The 21110-nt window shown below is 39.8% G+C and overlaps 1 protein-coding gene across 1 annotated transcript in view; it reads right to left on the bottom strand.

Annotated features, from left to right (window-relative positions):
* epha4b (eph receptor A4b) overlaps positions 1 to 21110 on the bottom strand; it is a 126799-nt gene that overhangs the window by 103319 nt on the left and 2370 nt on the right. Inside the window, exons 2-3 of the mRNA XM_051916221.1 lie at positions 9734 to 9798; positions 1018 to 1678 (exon numbers count right to left, since the gene is read on the bottom strand). Coding sequence (XP_051772181.1) covers positions 1018 to 1678; positions 9734 to 9798 — 726 coding nt within the window. The remainder of the gene's footprint in view (positions 1 to 1017; positions 1679 to 9733; positions 9799 to 21110) is intronic.

The raw sequence follows: 21110 nt of genomic DNA on the forward strand, positions 1-21110 counted from the left end.
TGACCACTGTAAATGTGTACAATTTACCAATTTACTCATGTAGCCGCATTAAGTTCTCTATATCTCTGGGATTGAACCAGAAAGGGCCTTTAAAATGAAGATACCAAAAGGAAAGTTTGTTAAGAACCAGAATCTAAAAGGACATTAAAATATCTTTAATATTTCTTGAGTTATAGGCATGCAAACTTGAGGCAAAACAGTGCTTTTCTCCCATTTTTGAAGTGTCACTGCTGGCGTATAATGCAACAAAGATTGCTAAAGTCAGCAGATTTTACCAATAGACCTACCAATCTCTGTGTAAAAATAAAATAATGATGCTGCCATCTTTCTAAAGTCATTTTTACACCCCTGTAAATTGGCTCCAAATCGCAGGTGAAAATGGTCATTTTGACCCCCTCTATAAAATAGTGGATTACTCAGTAAATATACATCTGTGACATTTAATATTTTGGCTTTCATCACCATTTATATTTGTCTTTCTACAGAAAAAAATATTAACATAATCAAAAATTTGAGCTGGGGAAGTTTCCCAAATTTGGTTGATTTGACACGGAATAACCCTGCTATTTTCACTTAGGGTGATGATACATGGGACAACTTTTTGAGCAGTGTTGCCAGGCAATGATGCTTGGGCACTTTCCCATTGAGAATGGGCAACAAATTTCTATCTGGATACTTTAGATCGAAATTTGTTGTCTATTCTCAATGGGAAAGTGCCCAAGCATCATCGCTCGGCGACACTGCCCGGCAACATTGCTGAAAAAGTTGCCCCGTGTATCATCACCTTTAGTGTGGGCCAAAAAATACCATATAATTTCTATTTACACTTAGTGCAAATAGCCACTGCCATAAAGAAAACATCTTTAATATCGGCCGATAACCAAACAATAGGTGAACTGCCATTGAGATGATTGGGAAAAGTGTCCCAATTTACCGAGTGCATCCCTACACTATAAAGTGTCTAAATACTTTTTATCAAAGTTGCCAACGCAGGAACACAATAAGATTCTCACTCACGCTGACAGAAGTCCTTGTTCTCTTCGAAGCCTGGCTTGCAGACACAGCGTCCAATGGGCACCAGCCATCCACCGTCTCCACTGCAGTACATCCTCGGCGCCTCAAACTCCTCAGAGTCGTTCACACAAGATCCCCTAACCTCCACCAGAGCCGAATCTCCCCCTGTCACCGTGTCAGGAAACTGGGCCAAGTTCAGAACGGCAAGAGGACACTTCTTATAGAAGACCCTCAGGGACACCAAAGCGATGCAGGCTCCGACATCTTGGAAAGCCAGGTAGAAACCCTTCTTGCTCAAGTTACTGATGTCCCTCACTTCCGTGTTTAGCTTCATGACGCGATCGCCCACGTCGGTCTGCGTGAAGCTCTCGTCGGCTGCGATGGTGTCGATCTTTATGTACTGGCTCTCCTTGATGAACCACAGGTTGGCGTTGTTGGACTCATAGTAGTACATGTTGAAAGTTTCTTTGCAGGTGCCAGGGACTCCGGGCAGACTGTTGCAGTCACGCAGGGTGAACTTAATCTCGATGTAGACGCGCTGCGCTCCATCTCGTGGGATGTGACGCGTGCGTAGCCAGTTGTTCTGATTAGCCTCCATCACATTACACACCTGGTAGGAGCGCATGGGGGTGTTCCTCTCATCCATCACACTGATTTCCTCCCACTGCAACAGACACAACAACTGTTATGGTTGCAAAAACGTTTTTGTTTTTTTCAAAAACCTATTTTATATTCTAGAAACTTTAGTGTGTGTATATATATATATATATATAGCTATTTTTGATCTATTCATCAAAGAATCCTGTAAAAGCTCTATCATGGTTAGAATGCCCCTTAAATTCAAGATATCAGGGCAAAAATGGCCATGTATGAGTTTTTATCTCATATTTATATCATGATATAGTCTGTTTTTGTCCTGAATATCACAAGTGCAAATGTGAGATTGATTTTATACAACAATTCAATAAATAATACGTTAATATTGTGTTATATTTTAGACATTCACTATATTTGAGCGAATCAATCGGGTGAATCAATGATTCAATGACTCATTCATAAAGAGAACCATTTACTTCATTCCTGAATAAATCAGCCGTTTGAACAAATCGCATGAATGAATGACTGAATTGCTGGGCTTCCATCCAAACGTGAAGCAAATCCTTTCAAAGTTCGCAAAAAAAAACCCAACAAAAAAACCCCCGCGAATTTAGGTGCTTTTTCATCAAGTTGTTTGAGCGGATGGCGGTGGTATTGGTAACCAACAGTAAATAAAACCCCATCAGCAGAAACAGCCGATTAGTCATGTGGGTTTAATGTTCGCTACGTCAGAATTCATTAGGCGAATGCATTTCCATCTCCCATTATTCACATTAACTCAAGTCAAATTCAAAAACCACCAAAATTTGTTTGCATCACTCGTTTCTGATGCAATACTTCAAAAAATGTGCATAAAAACAGGGTGATGGAAACATAGCTACTGACTTACTCATTTAGACATTTACTGCCACCTTCTGTCATCATTTACTCATCCTCATGGCCGTTGAAGCCTAAAAGATTATGTGTAATAAATTCTATGTTGAATCAAATAAAATATATGTTTTAAAGTTACTTTTTGTAATGTCTGTTTGATGCTTTTCTCATTTAACACAATAATGACTTTAAATGATCTCTTGGGGTAATTTCTCAGCCAAATTTGATGTGCGATTACATTGTATACTTAATTAGATTTTAAAATTTTAATAATAAGAAGAAGAAATGTTTTTTTGAGAACCAAATCAGCATATTAGAATGATTTCTGAAGGATCATGTGACAATGAAGACTGGAGTAATGATGCTGAAAATTCATCTTGCTATTATAAATATATATGTATGGTTACACTTTAGTTTAGGGTCCATTTCTCACTATTAACTGTGACTGTTGCCTCAATAAACCACTAATTACTGCTTATTAATAGTTAGTAAGGTAGTTGTTAAGTTTAGGTATTGGTAGGATTAAGGGATGCAGAATACAGTCATGCAGAATAAGGAATTAATATGTGCTTTAAACAGCCAATATTCTAGTAATATGCTGCTAATAAACAACTAGTTAATAGTGAGAACTGGACCATAAACTAAAGTGTTACCATATATGTATATCTGTATATGTGAGGATGCAACTCTGGGCTTAAATATTGCATGCATATTATGTAAATATTTGTTATGTATTATTTCTATTTCATGTACACTTATGGAACACATATGCCTCAGTTAGTTTGTGTTTATATGTGTGTGAGTGTCTCCATGGCATAGGCAGCGATAGATAGATAAAGTGTGTGTAAGGCAGTCGTCTCCCATCATCTCTTGCCATCTGCTTCCACTTGTCTAAGGTTCCTTCATTTGGAACACTTCATGCATAAGTAACATTTCACTCCTTAAAGGGAAAGAAAATAAACCATCCAGGGAGTCTTAGAGGGGTGGGCAATTTTGTTCAACGGCTGGTTCTCAAAAAAGATTCTGATTTGCTTCAATAAATTCTATTCCTTTTCTGTATAATTTGCAGCGGAGATGAGCTGGAGGACCACCGGCTCTGTTCTAAGTGATTTTAGGGATTCATCCGAGCTGCTGATCAATCAGCGAGTAACGTACTACACTTCAAATACTAAGCATTCAGGAATCGTTGCTTGACCACTTGAGTTTCCACTCGAAGGCATTTATCATCATTTGTGCTCAAGATTTCTTCAACAGTGCGTGATACGAGCAATCCACTGTGAGAAGACACAAAAAGTTATGACTTTTAAAGTTGAAGGATTAGTTCACCCAAAAATGAAAACTCTGTCATCTTTTACTCACCCTCATGCTGTTCCAAACCTGTTTGACTTTTTTCTTCCGTGGAACATAAAATGAGAACAGCTTTTTTCCATTGACAGTGAATGGAGACTTGAGCTTTCAAGCCCCGAAAATTATGCAAAAACACTATTAAAGTATCATAAAAGTGATCAATAAAGACTTGCGCTCTATATATTACAATTTTCCTAAAGCCATACAATGGCTTTGTTTGAGAAACAGAAAGTAGCCATGTTGGATCGACAAATTCTTCTTTTGATTTAGATATTTTCAATGAACATGCTGATACAAAACCGATCTGAATAATCTGACCCAATGACTTTCAGTCTGTTCATCATTGAAAGCTATCGTGAGATTTGAGATACATCGTTCCTAACTAGGCGTGATGTGATAATATTCCAGTGACGAACAATTTGTTGAGATAAGACGCGACTTCGAGATGCGATAAAGTCAATCAAAAATCACAGCCAATCAGAAGAGCGCGTGGGCGGGCTCGCTCAGCAAGCTCCCGGCACTCGAAACGAAATGGATAAGTACATAATCAAATTCAAGAATATTACACCATTTTAACATTATTAAAATACATACTGAGTTACTGAAACAATCTTTGTCATAGAATACACTTGTCTGTTCACAATGAGTTGACAGTTTGAACGTTCTTGTTTCCTTTCACATATTTTGAAGATCTGAGGTGAATTGTCCATTGTTGCTTTCAGTACGGCTATAAAAGACACACAATATGATATTCAAACTCACATTAGATGCTTTTAGCATTACATAAAGCACATAAACTGTACCTGAGATTATCATTGTCATACTTTGTGGTGTTGTTCCAGCCGCGACATCGCAGAAAAATAGAAACCGTTTCAAAAATAGAATCATCGCATGTCGCCGTCGAGGCTAGTTAGGACAAAAACTCTGATTAACATGGAAAAGATGCCTTTCGTGTCTGGTTAGGACAGTCTAGTTTCATTTCCTTTATGAAGCTTAAAAGCTCCAGTGCTCAATAATGGCAAACAGCAACCAGTACATAAAATATCTGCTTTTGTGTTCCAAGGGGAAAGAAAAAAGTCAAATGGGTTTGGAATGACACAAGGTTGAGTAAATGATGACAGCATTTTCATTTTTGGGTGAACTAATCCTTTAACAACCCTTAAACTGATTGGCAGTGAATATGGGTGCAAATTTAAGCAAATGGCCAAGGAGACAGAGTACATCAGAATGTCTCCAAAAGAGCCATTTTCCACATCAGCGCAATCAAGCATTTGAAGTATTTTATACCATGCGTCAGCACAGTCTGGAGTGCACATCACTCGCCGGCCATGCCATGATGTCATAGCAACAATGAGAGCGTTTATGACACGTTGCCATTAGCTTATAGCTTCAAAAAAAGAGTCAATTTCTAGAGCAGTTTGGCTTTAAACTGAGCCATATGCTGACTGGTGGGAAAGGGTGGACAGTACAGATCAAAGTGACAGAGCCACTAAATGTCTTGGGTATGTTCTTTCCTTTCGAGTGCAATAATTAGGAATATTTATGTAGGGATAAAGGCAGGTTTATGCCTTTCTGTTTATTTTCAAGAGTCTGAACCTAACTGCTACGGAAAGTTTCTTTGGAAATGCATTGTCTGAATTCATGAAGTATTTTACCACAGATGGGTGGTTACACAAAAGTCTAAAGGGTTGTGTTACACACCCCAGATCTCCAGACGCACATATACAATTTAGTTACACATTTTACCATGCCATGATATAGGGCACAGTCGTCAGGAAATTGGCCATGTGCAGTTGATATATTCGTGAATGAAACTAGCTAACCTCTAGCAAAAGCATACACCGAAGCGCTCGTAAATCCGCCTACGTACAGCTAGTTCATCACGCACTCACGATTGTTAAGTGAAAAGCAGGTTATTTGGACAGGAGGTAAAGCTTAGCCACTCTCAATCAACGTAGCGGTCATAAGTGTGACGTGGGCGTCTTGGTAATTAGCGTCTCCAGCTGGCCTCTTCCCTGAAATACCTTAACTTCATTCCCAAGTCACCCTTCACAGGCTCTGACCGCTTTGAAGCCAGGCAAATATGTCAGATCAGGGGGTCTGCTTAGCCCTTCATTGGCTTAACTTAATTGCAGCCCAACAATCATCTGGTAGTTTAAGATACTTAAACGCAATTGCCTTTAAATCCCTAAAAGAACGTCTGTTTTGCGGGGGAGAGAAGATACCTGTTTTCTATCACTCTAGGTGAATTACTCCCTTCTATTTTAGTAACAGACACGCACACATACCCTAAACGACGACAGGCAATTGAGAGCCAATCCAAAACAAACCTTCCACATCTGGGACAGGGAAAGCTGTATTAGCCTTGACCTGCGAGGGTCAAGTGGCAGTCGATTGAGTCAGTAAGGTAAATATCCAGCGGCTGCTTTGGGAACATGTCGGCTTTCCTGTGAGCCGCACCGTTGGCGGGTTCAGTGGGTCACGGGTCGCCGTGATAATCCTCAAGTATGAAACGCAAGCCGCAGCTGCGAGACCTGATTTAGCCTTACAGTTCACTCCCATTAAATAACTGCCATACCAGCAAAACAAAGAGACTCGTACTATCACTGAATCTGAGGTAAATGCAGCACGAGGACAGGGAGGAATGTTCTCTGAAGAGTTTAACAGACGTAATGTGGAAACAGACCAATTGGAAGAGAATCTCACAGTACTGTATGTAGGAGTACCACTCAATGGATCCAGTAACAAAAATCTCTCATGTTGGATTCTTAAAATGATCATTTATGGTTAAATTTAGTTTGTCGTTTGCTGTAAAAAAGGAAATACGTAAAGGATAATCTACGGCTAGCTGTGCATTAAACGTGGAGGTAAAGAACCACCCGACACGAAGTGCATTAAAATAGTTGAATGCACAGCTAGCTGTGGATTATTCCACGTATTACAGGGTCATTTGCCAGAATTGTCAACTTAAAGGGACCTATTATGCTACTTTTCACAATATGTAATATACCTCTCTGGTGTCCCCAGAATGTGTCTGTGAAGTTTCAGCTCAAAATACCCCACAGATCATTTATTATAGCTTGTCAAATTTGCCCCTATTTGGGTGTGAGCAAAAACACTTCGTTTTTGTGTTTGTCCCTTTAAATGCAAATGAGCTGCTGCTCCCGGCCCCCTTTCCAGAAGAGGGCGGAGCTTTAACAGCTCGCGCTTCGATCGCTCAACAACAACAAAGCTGGAGAATCTCACGCAGCCAAAATGACGACTGTGTTCAGCCTTACATTGTTCAAACCGGAGTCGACACTGATGGAGAGACTCAGGAAGAAGTTACAACTTTTAGAATGAAACTGGACGTTTCTGAATGGTTAGTGGATAAATTTATGTAGTTGCTGTGGAGTTGATTCAACTCATCCACTAGCATGTGCGTCATGTTAATCTTTTGTGCAAATCCAGCATTGAATTGATCCTCGTTTGTGAAGCAGTCCGGCGTAAAATGACAGCATGACAACAACACTCTACTACAACAACTCTCGGGGGCGGGGTTTATGTAAATTTTGGGGTTTGTGATGTCACTAACCCGGGAAGAAGCTCATTGTAGTCCCTACCAGTCATTTGTTGTAGTCCTTGATTTTGCAATGATTTCTGCAAAAGAATATATCTCCCTCACTTTTGAATATGCAATAAGACAGCATTGAGACATCTACAAAGTTTCACTTCAAACAGGCTGTTTACATGTAGCATATAGATGAATTCAATAAGATGTTTTTCTTTAGCAGATCTTAAAATGAATGATTAAAGGGCTGATATTAAAAATCTGTATAGAGTGCTGCAGGAATTAGTCATAAAAGCATTTTTAAGAATGCTTAAGGTATTTTCACTTTTTATCCTATTTTATTCAATCTATTGGTCCAGATACATAAAACATCCCTAGTCCAATCCTGTGTACTATGTGGGACAGATAGTATGCAAATTGGAATGCAGTCTTGGAGAAACAGCCCCCTGTAGACCCTCCATTGATCTGCTGCGGAGCTGGTGATGTGTTCACTCACTACAGCAGCGCTCAGTCCCACTACAGAAATCCAAACACTCCACGCCATTTACACAAGCTAATCTTCTCTATATAATGTGTGAGACCTACAAGAAATACTGTGACTATTAAACATGAAAGATCTTATAACTGAAGTTTGGTTTAGAGGATGCATCTTTTGCTCTACAGCGTTTGCATTGTCTTCCACGCCTTCAGTTTTAAATGTCATTCAGTATTCACATGTTCTCTTAGGGAGGGGTGGCGGGTTTGGGTTATTGACAACATATCAGCCTGTTATGCAACGCAATACTCAGTTATGCAAGTCTAATATTTCTCATTTAGGAAGGAGATGTATGTCGCACTATTTTCAGCAAAAAAAAAAAAAAAAAATTGTAAATTCAGTTCATCTCCAGATTTAGCTGCTACACGACACGTCTCATAGACACACGTGTGGGGCACGGGCAATGTGATCTAGCTTCTGACGTCTCTATTAAATCATTTAAAAGGCAACTGTGAAATCCCCAAGATTGATTTTCTTTTAAGCTCACCATGGTTTTTGCAAACTCACTTATTTTTAGACCACTTCGGGTGCATCAAAAAAGACAGAACAGGCCTACCTCGACTCAAAATAACCAGCTCCTTCTTGTTCTCTGGCACAGGGGATTGTGTTCCTGCTTTAGAGACTCTTAATCTTGACGTCTTCCTCAAATAAATTGGAAGTAAGCGACCGGGTAAGTTGGTGTTAAGCCGAACATGAATGCCTCTTGGCTGTAAACGGGGGTATAAGCTTGCTAGACTTCACAGATGACCTTGACACCACATCCTACAATTTACATGTGCAAAAAACAGTGGCTCCTATTTATAAGAACTCGAGAATACAGCCTTCCTTTCCCATGAGCCCCAATGAATGCTGTATTCATTCTTATGCATATACCTGCGAAGGTCGGATCTATCCGTATGCAATTCCAGCACATCCAAGATGCAATTGTATGATTACATATACTTGTTTGCAGTGTTGTTGCCATGCCGTCATTTTACACCGGACTGCTTCACAAACGAGGGTCAATTCAATGCTGGATTTGCACAAAAGATTAACATGACGGCACATGCTAGTGGATGAGTTGAATCAACTCCACAGCAACTACATAAATTTATCCACTAACCATTCAGAAACGTCCAGTTTCATTCTAAAAGTTGTAACTTCTTCCTGAGTCTCTCCATCAGTGTCGACTCCGGTTTGAACAATGTAAGGCTGAACACCGTTACTGACAATCCTCATTTTGGCTGCATGAGATTCTCCAGCTTTGTTGTTGTTGAGCGACCGAAGCACGAGCTGTTAAAGCTCCGCCCTCTTCTGGAAAGGGGGCCGGGAGCAGCAGCTCATTTGCATTTAAAGGGACACACACAAAAATGGCGTGTTTTGTTCACACCCAAATAGGGGCAAGTTTGACAAGCTATAATAATCTGTGGGGTATTTTGAGCTGAAACTTCACAGACACATTCTAGAGACACCAGAGACTTATTTACATCTTGTAAAAGGGGCATAATAGGTCCCCTTTAAGATGACATCATAATATACAGTAAAAATGCGGCTTAATTGCTAAAAAAACAAAGCATGTTTTAATAAAAAACGAAAAACATGCAAGAGGGGTTCAAATGGGAACAAATATGCTAGAGTGGTTCAAAAGTGTGTCAGAGCCCAGGAGCATAGATTCATTTTAATAATAAAAAAAAGTTGTCCCTGCATGGTTCAAATCATTTTGTGTAAAACAAGCACCGAGACAAAACACACCATAATTGCAAGAGTCAGAACTGATTAAAGACGTTTGTGGGGGCTTGTGCATTTGTGTCTTGATTTTGATTGGTTGTGTTACTCACCCCTTCAGCCGGGTAGGCCTCCCAGCCAAGGTCTCCCAGAGCAGACATAGTGTCCAGCAACGTAACTAGAGAGAGAGAGAGAAAGAAAAAGAACACACGGGGGAGAGAGAGAGAAAAAAGTAATGATTTGTTAAAGTTCACTCAACCTCGTGACATATTGTGAGCAAAACAAGCTGGTTAGATGAGATTGCATATTTGGCAAGTAAATCACAGAGAAGTTGCAGACAATCAGGTCCGTAGCCTGAGGGACGAGAGTCTAGCCCCACGGTTTAAATCATTCCCACAATGCTCTCGTTCATCCAGCGGCGAAACCCAATGCTGGGAACCCATTACGAGGGAAAGACTGTTTTGTAAATCAGATATATCAATAAAAACACATTCATGTCTTACACAGCATTACCGGCAGAACAACATTTGCCCTCGATCGCTGTATTGATGGTTTTCATTTTCATTTCTGGAGTATGTATGAGTATGTGTGTGTGCCAAAGGGAATGGGTCAACAAACCATCCAAGAGGTTATTTAATTTCTTACGCTAGTCTCTCTCCCACTCGCACGGAGGGTCGCATACTGTGTTTTTTCTGCTATGATCTACATTCCAGGGTAAATCAGGTCTTGGCATCGACGGCTATTAATTTTTAATCACCTCTGATGTTGCGTTTTCACACTGAGGAAAATATATACCTATGGCTTATTTGATAAAGTGTTGCAAAGCACATTTCATGAATTAAAAGGCAGAATTAAAAGATAAAATTATCAAAACAATGACTCAGTGATTCAGTTGTATTTGTTCACAGTGAGATCAAAGATCTGAAATGAACAAAAAAAAAAAAAAAAAAAAAAAATATATATATTATATATATATATATATATATATATATATATATACGCACACAATCACTTCTTCCAGTCAATGTCAATACTTCTGGATATTTGCATAAAGAAATGCTGAGTAGAGCGTGTTTGACATATCAGCACACACGCAAGTTCCTGGCATTTAGATCTTAAGTGGTTTAATAGCCTTGTTTGTCTTTCACCCTCTCGGAAGTCAATGTTTTTAACTTGATTCGGTCAAAGAAAACGTAAAGCATGAGAATATGACCAAGGTATATCCTTAGCCGTGGAGTGGGATGTGTGTTTGATTTATAGTGACAGTGCAGTGTTGGTGTAAGATTAATGGAGTCATGTTTCATAAATATTTTCCTGCAGACTGACTGTAATCCGTAAGCGGTGAGAGGGATCTGCTCTCCCTCACATACTGCACAGCACACACATAAGATGTCCAAACAACTTCAGCGACACACAGCTGTGAATGTCAATTACTCATTTCACATGCAAAGAGGTTAGCCAATCATAAAAGAGGTCATTTACATAAATATTCTTAAGATACAGCAGCAAAACAGCTTGTTTAGTTAGCCAAAGAGGGGTGGGAAACAAACTGGTTTTAGTGTAAAAACATTATAAATAATGCACAATTTTTGTTTACAAATATTGTAATAAATTTAATAAAGTAAGTTTAATTATATACAGAAATTAAATTGTCTATAGCCTAAAGTCTGAAAAAAAAAAAAAAAAAAAAAAATTCACTGAATCACTCCACAAGCCAGATTCATCTCCTCCTCCTCCTCTCTCCAGTCCCCATCTAAATCCTCTGGATTGATGAGGAGCGCTTTTCTAAAGAGCCCTTCGCCTGATGCAACACATTACGCCTCGGTGACGGTGACATTTGTAAATAAATAAGTTGCAGCAAAAGTGTGTCAGAGTATTTGCCGAGGCCATTTGCTCAGTGAACAGGTACCCTTTTTCGCTGAGGAAAGGTCGCTCTTTAAAACAGCAGACAACGGATAAACAGCCTTTCTGTGGTCTCTGTTTGGTTAAACCTACTGATTACTGATGTCTTTAATAGCACACCGGCTAATGGAGGGCGGAAGATGACCCAATACAACCACCTTGTGGATGAGAACCACTAATTTGGACGCGTTAAAGCAGGATAAACAATTCCAAAATGGCAGAGGAAAGAGGAAGCCAGCGATAATGCAAATAACACAGGTGGATGATGGTTATATCAATTACTCAAATAGCTGCTGACAAAACTTGAGGGTGTGAAACAAAAAACAGACCTTTATTCAACTAAACACCACACATTTCTGCTCCATGTCTTCACAAACACAACTGTGTCCATAGGGAAAACCACTTGCAACTCGAATTTGAATGTAATGAAGTGGAATTAATGTGAATTGAAACGAAAAGAAACTCAAAGATAGTAATTCTAGAAAAGCAAAGTTTCAGTTTTGCCTTGATGAAGTTGTGTTGTTCTAGTCATGCTGACTGATAGACAGAGAGAGATTGATAGAGAGATCAAAAAATAATGTGATATAGAAAATAGATAGATAGATAGAGCAATAGATCGACAGATAGAGCTATATAGAAAGCGATGGATGGATGGATGGATGGATGGATGGATCTCATCGTCTAGTAAAACCTGACAAGAAACACAATCAATGACTCAATACCAGATCAAACCCAGCAAAACACTTTACAGTAAGATTCATATCTCGCCTCATCTCACACTTATGACAAATAAAACACAGCATCATATTGCCTTGCATAAGATGGGTCTGATAATAGGTCTGAAACATCTGCCGACATAAAGTTTTCTCTCAACACAACATGTGAATCATTTTCCCATGACCACTGCTGTTGTCTGCCCAGAACAGACTGCATGGGCTCTTCACAGGGTTTGGTTTCAAACAGGCATGCTCTTTTATCGATTATCATCGGTGGGCAGCGTTCTACATGGGGAAGAAAAGCACAGAGACAATGGGACCATGTTACTGGAACAGGACGCCCCAGAGACAAGATAGAGTCCACTCCAGGATTTTATTGTGATAAATCATTAAATACAACACTTTTATCATAATCCATTGATCTGTTGCACTTTTAGTTGCTTGCATTAGTGAATCTCTACAGGAATCATAGGGAGAGGAAAATGTTTGTTATTGTCTGATATACATGAAATGAGTTTTAGAGGCCAGGCTGATAAATCGGCTGACATTTGGGCATTTTGACATTATCAGCATTGGACCATAATGGGCTGTTCACACCAGCAGCAATTAAATTGCATGACCTGCTTAAATAATTAGCTTGTCACAAATCGCTAATGTATATTTTGTTTGTTTTTTTGTTTTTTTCAAATATTCAAATGAATTTAACTTTTATGTATGTCTCTAATATTATACACAAAACTACTGTTCAAATGTTTGACATCAGTAAGATTTTTTAAAAGAAACTTATTTTTTCTTTTATTCAGCAAGGATGGATTTGTAACAGAGCACTAACGTCTGACGCTAGAGGCTGCGGTCTTTAGCATCCTTGTTAGCTGATGGCGGTTTGAATCTTACTCGGAGCGGTGCAAATAGAACCAGAGGGGTTGCATTTGGTGCCGTGACCCGGATGGGAGTGAGGTTTAAGGGGGTGAGCATAACTCGCTGTATGAGTAAACCTTAAAACCTTAACTAACAAGGACGTTAAAGACCACAGTATCACACAGCTCTTACTAGTTGGCCTCCGTTACACTCACCGCCCTAAACCTCACTCCCATCTGGGTCACAGCACCAAATGTAAATGGTCCTACTCGCTAAAGACCACAATCTCAGTCGCTAGTGCACCTCTTGAGGCCAGGGGAGTGAGGTTTACATGCACAGCTCTCACTAGCTCGCCTCTGTTACACTCACCCCCCTAAACCTCACTCCCATCCGGGTCATGGCACCAATGTAACCCCTCCGATCATACTCAGCCTGCTCCGAGCAGGATTCAAACCCCAGGCTCCAGCTTAGGAGGCGGGCGTGCTAACAAAAATGTTAAAGACCACAGTCTCACACAGCTCTTACTAGCTGGCCTCCGTTACACTCACCCCCCTAAACCTCACTCCCATCCAGGTCACGGCACCAAATGTAACTTGTCCTACTCGCACCCACTCTAAACAGGACTCGAACCGGTGTCTCCGGCATTAGAGGCAGGTGCACTAACAAGGACACTAAAGACCACAATCTCCAATGTCAGTTGCTAGTGCACCTCTGAGGCCAGGGGAGTGAGGTTTATATGCACAGATCTCACTAGTTTGCCTCTGTTACACTCACCCCCCAAACCTCACTCCCATCCAGGTCACGGCACCAATGTAACCCCTCCAGTCCTACTCAGCCTGCTCTAAGTGTGCTGCAAACCGGGATCTCCGGCATGAGAGGCGGATGTGCTAACAAGGACGTTAAAGACCACAGTCTCACACAGCTCTTACTATCTGGCCTCCTGTTACACTCACCACCCTAAACCTCACTCCCATCCGGGTCACGGCACCAAATATAACTGGTCCTAATCACACCCGCTCCATGTAGGACTCGAACTGCTGTCTCTGGCATGGGAGGCGGGTGCACTAACAAGTATGCTAAAGACCACAGTCTCTATTGTCAGTCACTAGTGTGCCTCTTGAGATCAGGGGAGTGAGGTTTACATGCACAGCTCTCACTAACTGGCCTCCGTTACACATGCCCCATGCCAAGAAATGCTGGTTAAAATGATTCACTCGAGATTTGTCATGACTGAAATAAATATAATTCAAGGCCTTTGAATTCTTCTGTAATCTACATGCTTTCTACAAAATTCTCTGGCTGTCATCACTGCAAACCCATTTCCACCCTCTCAATCACTGGCCATAACCGCACACATCCAGAAATCGAGCCAACACCAAACCTGTTCCTTTTTTTATTCTCGCTCTCTCTCCAGACCCCCCTGATGCTCTCGTCTCCTGTTGAAGTGCTTGAGTCCAGGCCAGGGGTGATTCCAGACGCTTTGAGTGGGGAGAGCTCAGTGTTCGACTGGCTGTGATCTCCACTTCCATCCCCTTTTGCTTTCTAATCCCAGCGGAAGAGCAGCTTTAATCTACCTGCCAGCAATCAAACCCCCTGTCATCCCTTCCAATACCTTGGGCAGAGCCGCCCGACTTCACAATGAGGACGGCAGCCAAAAAACACACGCTTTGTCACAGGTGTGAATATATAGATTTGCTTACTGAAAAACAGAATCGATATGAAGATCAGAAGATGTACTGCAACAGCCTACCTATAAAATACATTAGGTCTAAAAACAAAGTATGTATACAGATAAAGTACAAAAGCACACACACATGCACACACACACACACACACACACCTTTCATCCTCTCTGATGGATTTCTCCATCTCAATGAGGCCATCAATGGTGCTTAAGGTCTTTCGTTCCGCTCTCAGTGGCAGGGGCCAGGGTGTTGTCGTGGTAACAGGGAGGTACAGGGGTACAGCAAGGGGAAAATTGTAGATTTGTGCATCTCTCTCTCTCTAGTAACATATTAAGGAATGCTGGAGTCGGTGCGGTTCGGTTGGCCCTCTCCACGCTGGGTCACTCGGCAGCCAATGGCACATTAGTGAGCACATAATCAGTGCTGAGGGCCAAATCAGTGTACCTGCGAGCAGCTACCAGCAACATGGGCTGCATCCCTAATGAGCCAAAGTCATCAGAAAAGCATATGGAAGAGAGTGTTTCCTCTTCCAAACATGCAGCTTGCCTGGACCGAGGTATATAGAAAGCATATTAGACAGAGCTACCTGATATATCAGTGACTATATCAGTATTGACCACTATTAGCATTTTAATCTGCATCTGAAATCTATGTGAGATACAGATTTGTAAATGTTCTTATTTTAAATAGCACTTGCTCAATCTGGCTTCAAAAAAATACTGAGGAAAATCTTGTAAATTGAAAAAAGTGGTGTCTGTTTGCCCCATGAAAGTACTGTAGAATTTACCGGGAGACAAGCACTTTCACACACAAAAACTGAGGACAGGAGAGAAGGAAAACTGAATACACTCGCTTACGCACACACATGCACTCTGACAATCACACAGGAGGACAAAGCTTGGAGTCACGGGAACACAAAGCTTTAGAAGACAAGATTTTTGAATGACAGCATCCTCAAGTCCCTCGGCACCAAATTGGCCACAGGAGGGAACAGTGAGAGAAGGCTGAAAAAGAAAAGAGTGTGAGTGACTGGGAAAGAAAGAGAGAGACTTTCAGTCAGTCCAGGATAAAGCTCATTGGCATATAAATCCTTCCCACAAACACATCTCCATTCTGCCTCTTTTTTCCCCCATCAGCTGCCAGGTCATCCTGCTATTGTGCTGCCAACATCAGCCCCGGCCTGGAAAGTGCATGGAGAATGAAGCCCTCAGACAATGACCACTCTTTTCCTCTCCTTTTCATCTCTTTCATCCTCATTTTCCTCTGCCATTTCCCACTGGCCATCAGGCTCTACACGGACTGAACAAAAAGACCACAAAAATTCCCATAATGACCTGGCTGCTAGATGGAAAAGGTTTGATTCCATTCACAAATCCCTGTCTCCCAGATTTGTGATGAACGCATGAGGTAAATATTTCAGATAAATATTTAACTTAAATGGATAGTTCACCCAGAAATGACAATTCTGTCAAGTTGTTCCAAACCTGATTGAATGTCTTTCTTCTGCTGAACACAAAAAGAAGATATTTTGAAGAATATGGGTAATTATGAAGGAATTTTAATTTTTAATGGATGTAGCCCAAATTGTAAAATAAATAAATACATAAATGAATACATAAATAAACAATGATAATAATAATAATTAATTAATAGAGGTCTAACGGTACATGTATTCGTCCAGAACGGTCACGGTTCGGTGCATGCAGTCAGATGACGAATACTGTCAGTCACAGGCAATCCACACTCCAATCCAGAAGGGGGCATGCACGGTAATGCAACACTGTTTGCTAACCGCCACAACAGGGAAAAGCGCAGAAGATGAAGACACTCAACCAGTGTTTTAACCGTGGAAAGACATCAGTAAAACAGCTTGAGAATAATATCTCACGTAGCATTACATTTACCTCAGGCAAGTCATTTAGTGTCCACAGCATGTTAGTTCACTAGAGAAATCAACTCTAGAGGAGCATTTCACTCTCTATATATGCACTATATTAGCTTATATATTCATTTTATTTACTTTATCTGTTAGTAATGTCTTAATTATTTAATATATGTTTAAATAAATTTGTCAGGAAAACAACATGACAGTAACTCTGTAAATGTTCATTTTTCAAAGATGAATTGGAGTAGAAAAATATTTGAAAAATATTTGTGTGCATTTTACATATATGTTTTATTTGATTGTTTATTATTATTATTATTATTATTATTATTATATCTAAAAATAAATAGCAACTGAATTTAATAGTTTAGGCTTTAATATTACAGTAATGTGCAAGAAAGGGCTTCCTGGATATAGTTTACAGCATTAGCTGAGACATATTATTATCCTTAAGAAAATGTTAATTATAATTGAGTTCATTTGTTAAATAAACCACTGTTTAATTAAAAAAAGAAGAAAAAAAGAATCAATTTTATGTTTAGTATCCTCCCCCCTGCTCTGCCGAACAGTCATGTTTGTGTACCGTTACACCACAAATAATTAAAAATCCCAGCAAAAAAAATGGAGAGAACTTACTTCACTTTTGAAACATTATTACTAAAATGACATTTTTCAGTTCTTGACCAATGCCACTGTAGTTAAGTCACATTGTGGTTGTAGAAGTGGGTCGTATGACATTAGAAACCTAAATCTAAAAAGGAAAACGAGAATTAATTTTCACCATTATCTTCTCACAAACCTCATTCCATCCATTTCCAGTGCACTTACTTGTGACCACCAATAGTTTTGTGGTACATTATCGTATCACTTTAACTATTTTCCCTACAAAAAATGCTGCCCCATCTTTATAACATGACCAGGCTGTATTATTTTCCAGTTAAGAGGCGCATTACTTAAATTACACCTCTTTTATCACTGTGTGTTGACCGTCTAAAGTGCCGTCTCAAGAACCGCATAAGACTGGATCAGATCACAAACGCAGCATGTGATATCAGAGTGACCCAGGAAGCAGGATGTTGGTTTTGGCTTTTGAAAAAAAGATGCTCCTCGGATGAGCCAGGAGAAGTCGGAGGCAAGGTCACATTGCGTCAAAACATACCGTAAATCCAACCATCGTTTGACCCTCCACACAGAGCCAAGCAAACAGCCCACCATCAGCTCCGACAAACAGAAAACAGACTCGAAGCATACGGGACAGAGGCACCCGGTCAATAACACAGAGCCGAGCAAATTGAAAATCCCTGCTGTTTGTTTAGTGCTGCGATTCTTCGAGCACAATCGCCTCTCCAAACCGCACACAAAAAAGAGAGAAGCCGAGGCCAAAGGCAGGCAGATGAATTCAATTAAAACAAATAAAAGGTCAAGACCGGGACCCGGCAAGACCGCAGGGAGAGCGGAGCGCACAGTGTGACGTTTAGAGTCGGACTCCAGTGTGTTGACTAGCCTGCTAATGAGCTTCCAGCGAGAGAACCGGTAGCTGAACATGAGTGTCAGAGGCGTTCATTTGTAGAAACAGTTAAAAAGGGAGGACAGCGCAGCTCATTTGTTGACAGGGCAATGCTTTCGGCCCACAAAACAGAGGGCATCCCAGTGAATATAGGTCACCAGCCCAGCATGTCACAGGAAGGGTTCCTTCACAAAAACAATAGACAGAACCCCAAACAACGACCTGAGATCAACCAAAACATGTAAATTATCCTTCTCACAAAGAAACTACCTCTTTATATTCTGCAGTCTGCTGTTTGCAGGCCGTTGTGCAAAACTCAAGGCTGATGATGTCTTAAAATCAATACATCTACCTTTTCACCTATTTTAATTTCATTGCTAATACTATTGGCAATCCATTATCTGGCTTGAGCCATTGTGTGTGCAGAAAATCATTTGCCCTCAGCCTCTGGTCATGTGTGGTGATAATAGTGTGTATGGTGGGAAATTAAGAGGCCCTCAAAGGTCTTTTTTATGATCGCACGTTGGTGTGCGACCCACAGCGCAGAGCCATCAGTAATCCCAGTAATAGAGGTGAATCAGTGCGGTGAGGCGGCCAATCAATGTCCACGTCAGCTCAAGGTCATGAACAAAATAATGATGGTGATAAAAGCAATCCAATTACACTGATGTGATTAATCATAAAATAATATATATGTTTCGATTCCCAGTCCAATTAAATAGTTAAACAAGTATAATCAATACATAGATCTATAGTCTCCTATGAGAAAGACTCTAGTAAACTGTATCTACTCAAGAGTTTTAGAAGAGATCTCAAAGAAATTAAAGTTGATAGTTCTGTCATCAGTAAATGATGACCCAAGCATCGTTCCAAACATGATTTTCTTTGTTCTGCAGAACAAACAAGAAGATATTTTGAAGAATGTACGCTATTTTCAATAGTTGAATTCAATAAAACTACCCAGCAGGTTAGGGCAAACATTTTATCCATTCGCTGGGTTTGTCCATTTTTAACCCAACTTGGGTTGTTTTTAACCCAGCATTTTTTGGTGCATACAGTGAACAGAACATAAATGAGGCCTGATGATCTTTGGGAGCTTTTTTGGATCATTGTTAAACAGATTTTGCCCATACACTCTAAAACATGCGGGGTTAAAAACAACCCAAGTTGGGTTAAAAATGGACAAACCCAGCGATTGGGTAAAATGTTTTATTTAACCCGAACTATTGTTTAAAAATGACTATATGTCTGGCTTAAACTGAACCCAAAATGGGTTGGAAATTAAAAATCAGACACATAATTACTAGAGGCAACAATAATAATCAAAAGGTGAACATTTATTAATGAGCAATTTAATAAATGTTTAAATTATTATTCATTAAACTTATTAATAAATGTTCATTTATTAAACATATTAATAAATGTTCATTTCCAAAATACTCTGGGTTCATTTTAAGCAACAATATAGTCATTTTTAAACAATAGTTGAGTTAAGTAAAACTACCCAGCAGGTTGGGTAAACATTTAACCCAACCTCTGGGTTAAGACAATCCATTCGCTGGGTTAAAACAACTTAATCGTTGGGTTTGTCCATTTTCAACCCAACTTGTTTGTTTTTAACCCAGCACTTTAGTATAGTATATGGGCAAAAACTGCCCAGCAGGTTGGTTAAACATTTAACCCAACCGCTGGGTTAAAACAACCCAACCTCTGGGTTAAGACAATCTATTCGCTGAGTTAAAACAACCCAATCGTTGGGTTTGTCCATTTTCATCCCAACTTGTGTTGTTTTTAACCCAACATTTTTTTAAATGTATGGGCAAAAACTGTTTAACAATGATCGAAAAAAGCTCCCAAAAGGTCATCAGGCCTCATTTATGTTCTGTTCACTGTATGCACCAAAAATCACTAAAAAATACTGGGTTAAAAACAACCTAAGTTAGGCTAAAAATGGACAAACCCAGCAAATGGGTTGTTTTAACCCAACAAATGGGTAAGATGTTTGACCCAACCTGCTGGGTAGTTTTATTTAACTCAACTATTGTTTAAAAATGATTGTATTGCTTGCTTAAAATGAAGCCAGAGTATGTTGAAGATTAGCATTTATAAGTTTAATGAATAATAATTAAACAATAAACATTTATTAAATTGCTTATTAATAAATGTTCACCTTTTGATTTTTATTGTTGCCTCTAGTAATTATGTGTCTGATTTTTAATTTCCAACCTATTTTGGGTTCATTTTAAGCCAGACATATAGTCATTTTTAAACAATAGTTGGGTTAAATAAAACTATCCAGCAGGATGGGCAAACATTTAACCCAACCACTGGGTTAAAACAACCCAGTCGCTGGGTTTGTCCATTTTCAACTCAACTTGGGTTGTTTTTAACCCAGCATTTTTAGAATGTAAAGTCAATTTTTTTAATACTAACTCAAACATTATTTTTTATCCAAAACCAAATTATCTGAGATATGCTATCCACTTCAATATTGTTCTATACAGTATAGCAGCAAATGTCTGTTTGTTTCTATTTTTATTTCTCCAGAGAAATTTGAGAAAAAGCTTGAGATGGAGAAACATTACTGAGAACCTCATTATGTTCCCTAAATGCAACCCCAGATAGATTGTAGCAAAATTACATAATGTGATTCTAATTGCAAGCCAAATCTTAAATTCATAACACTTCAGAATATCTTGACTTGCAGTAACCCAAATATATCATAAAAGCATCAATACTTGATTTTTCTCGCCCCCCTCTCTTGCTTGTTTTAGCCGAGGCATTTGGCCATGAGGGCACTCTAATCCAGACTGTTTAAACCTGGTGAAAAGGCAGAGAACAGAGGCTCCTTCACAAACAGACCCTGTCCCCCTGGGGGGAAGCTGAACCACTAATCCTGCTGCCCAGTAAATGAAAGCATGCAACAGGGACAGGTCA

This window comes from Ctenopharyngodon idella, chromosome 2, assembly GCF_019924925.1.
Source record: "Ctenopharyngodon idella isolate HZGC_01 chromosome 2, HZGC01, whole genome shotgun sequence".
NCBI classification, from domain to species: domain Eukaryota; kingdom Metazoa; phylum Chordata; class Actinopteri; order Cypriniformes; family Xenocyprididae; genus Ctenopharyngodon; species Ctenopharyngodon idella.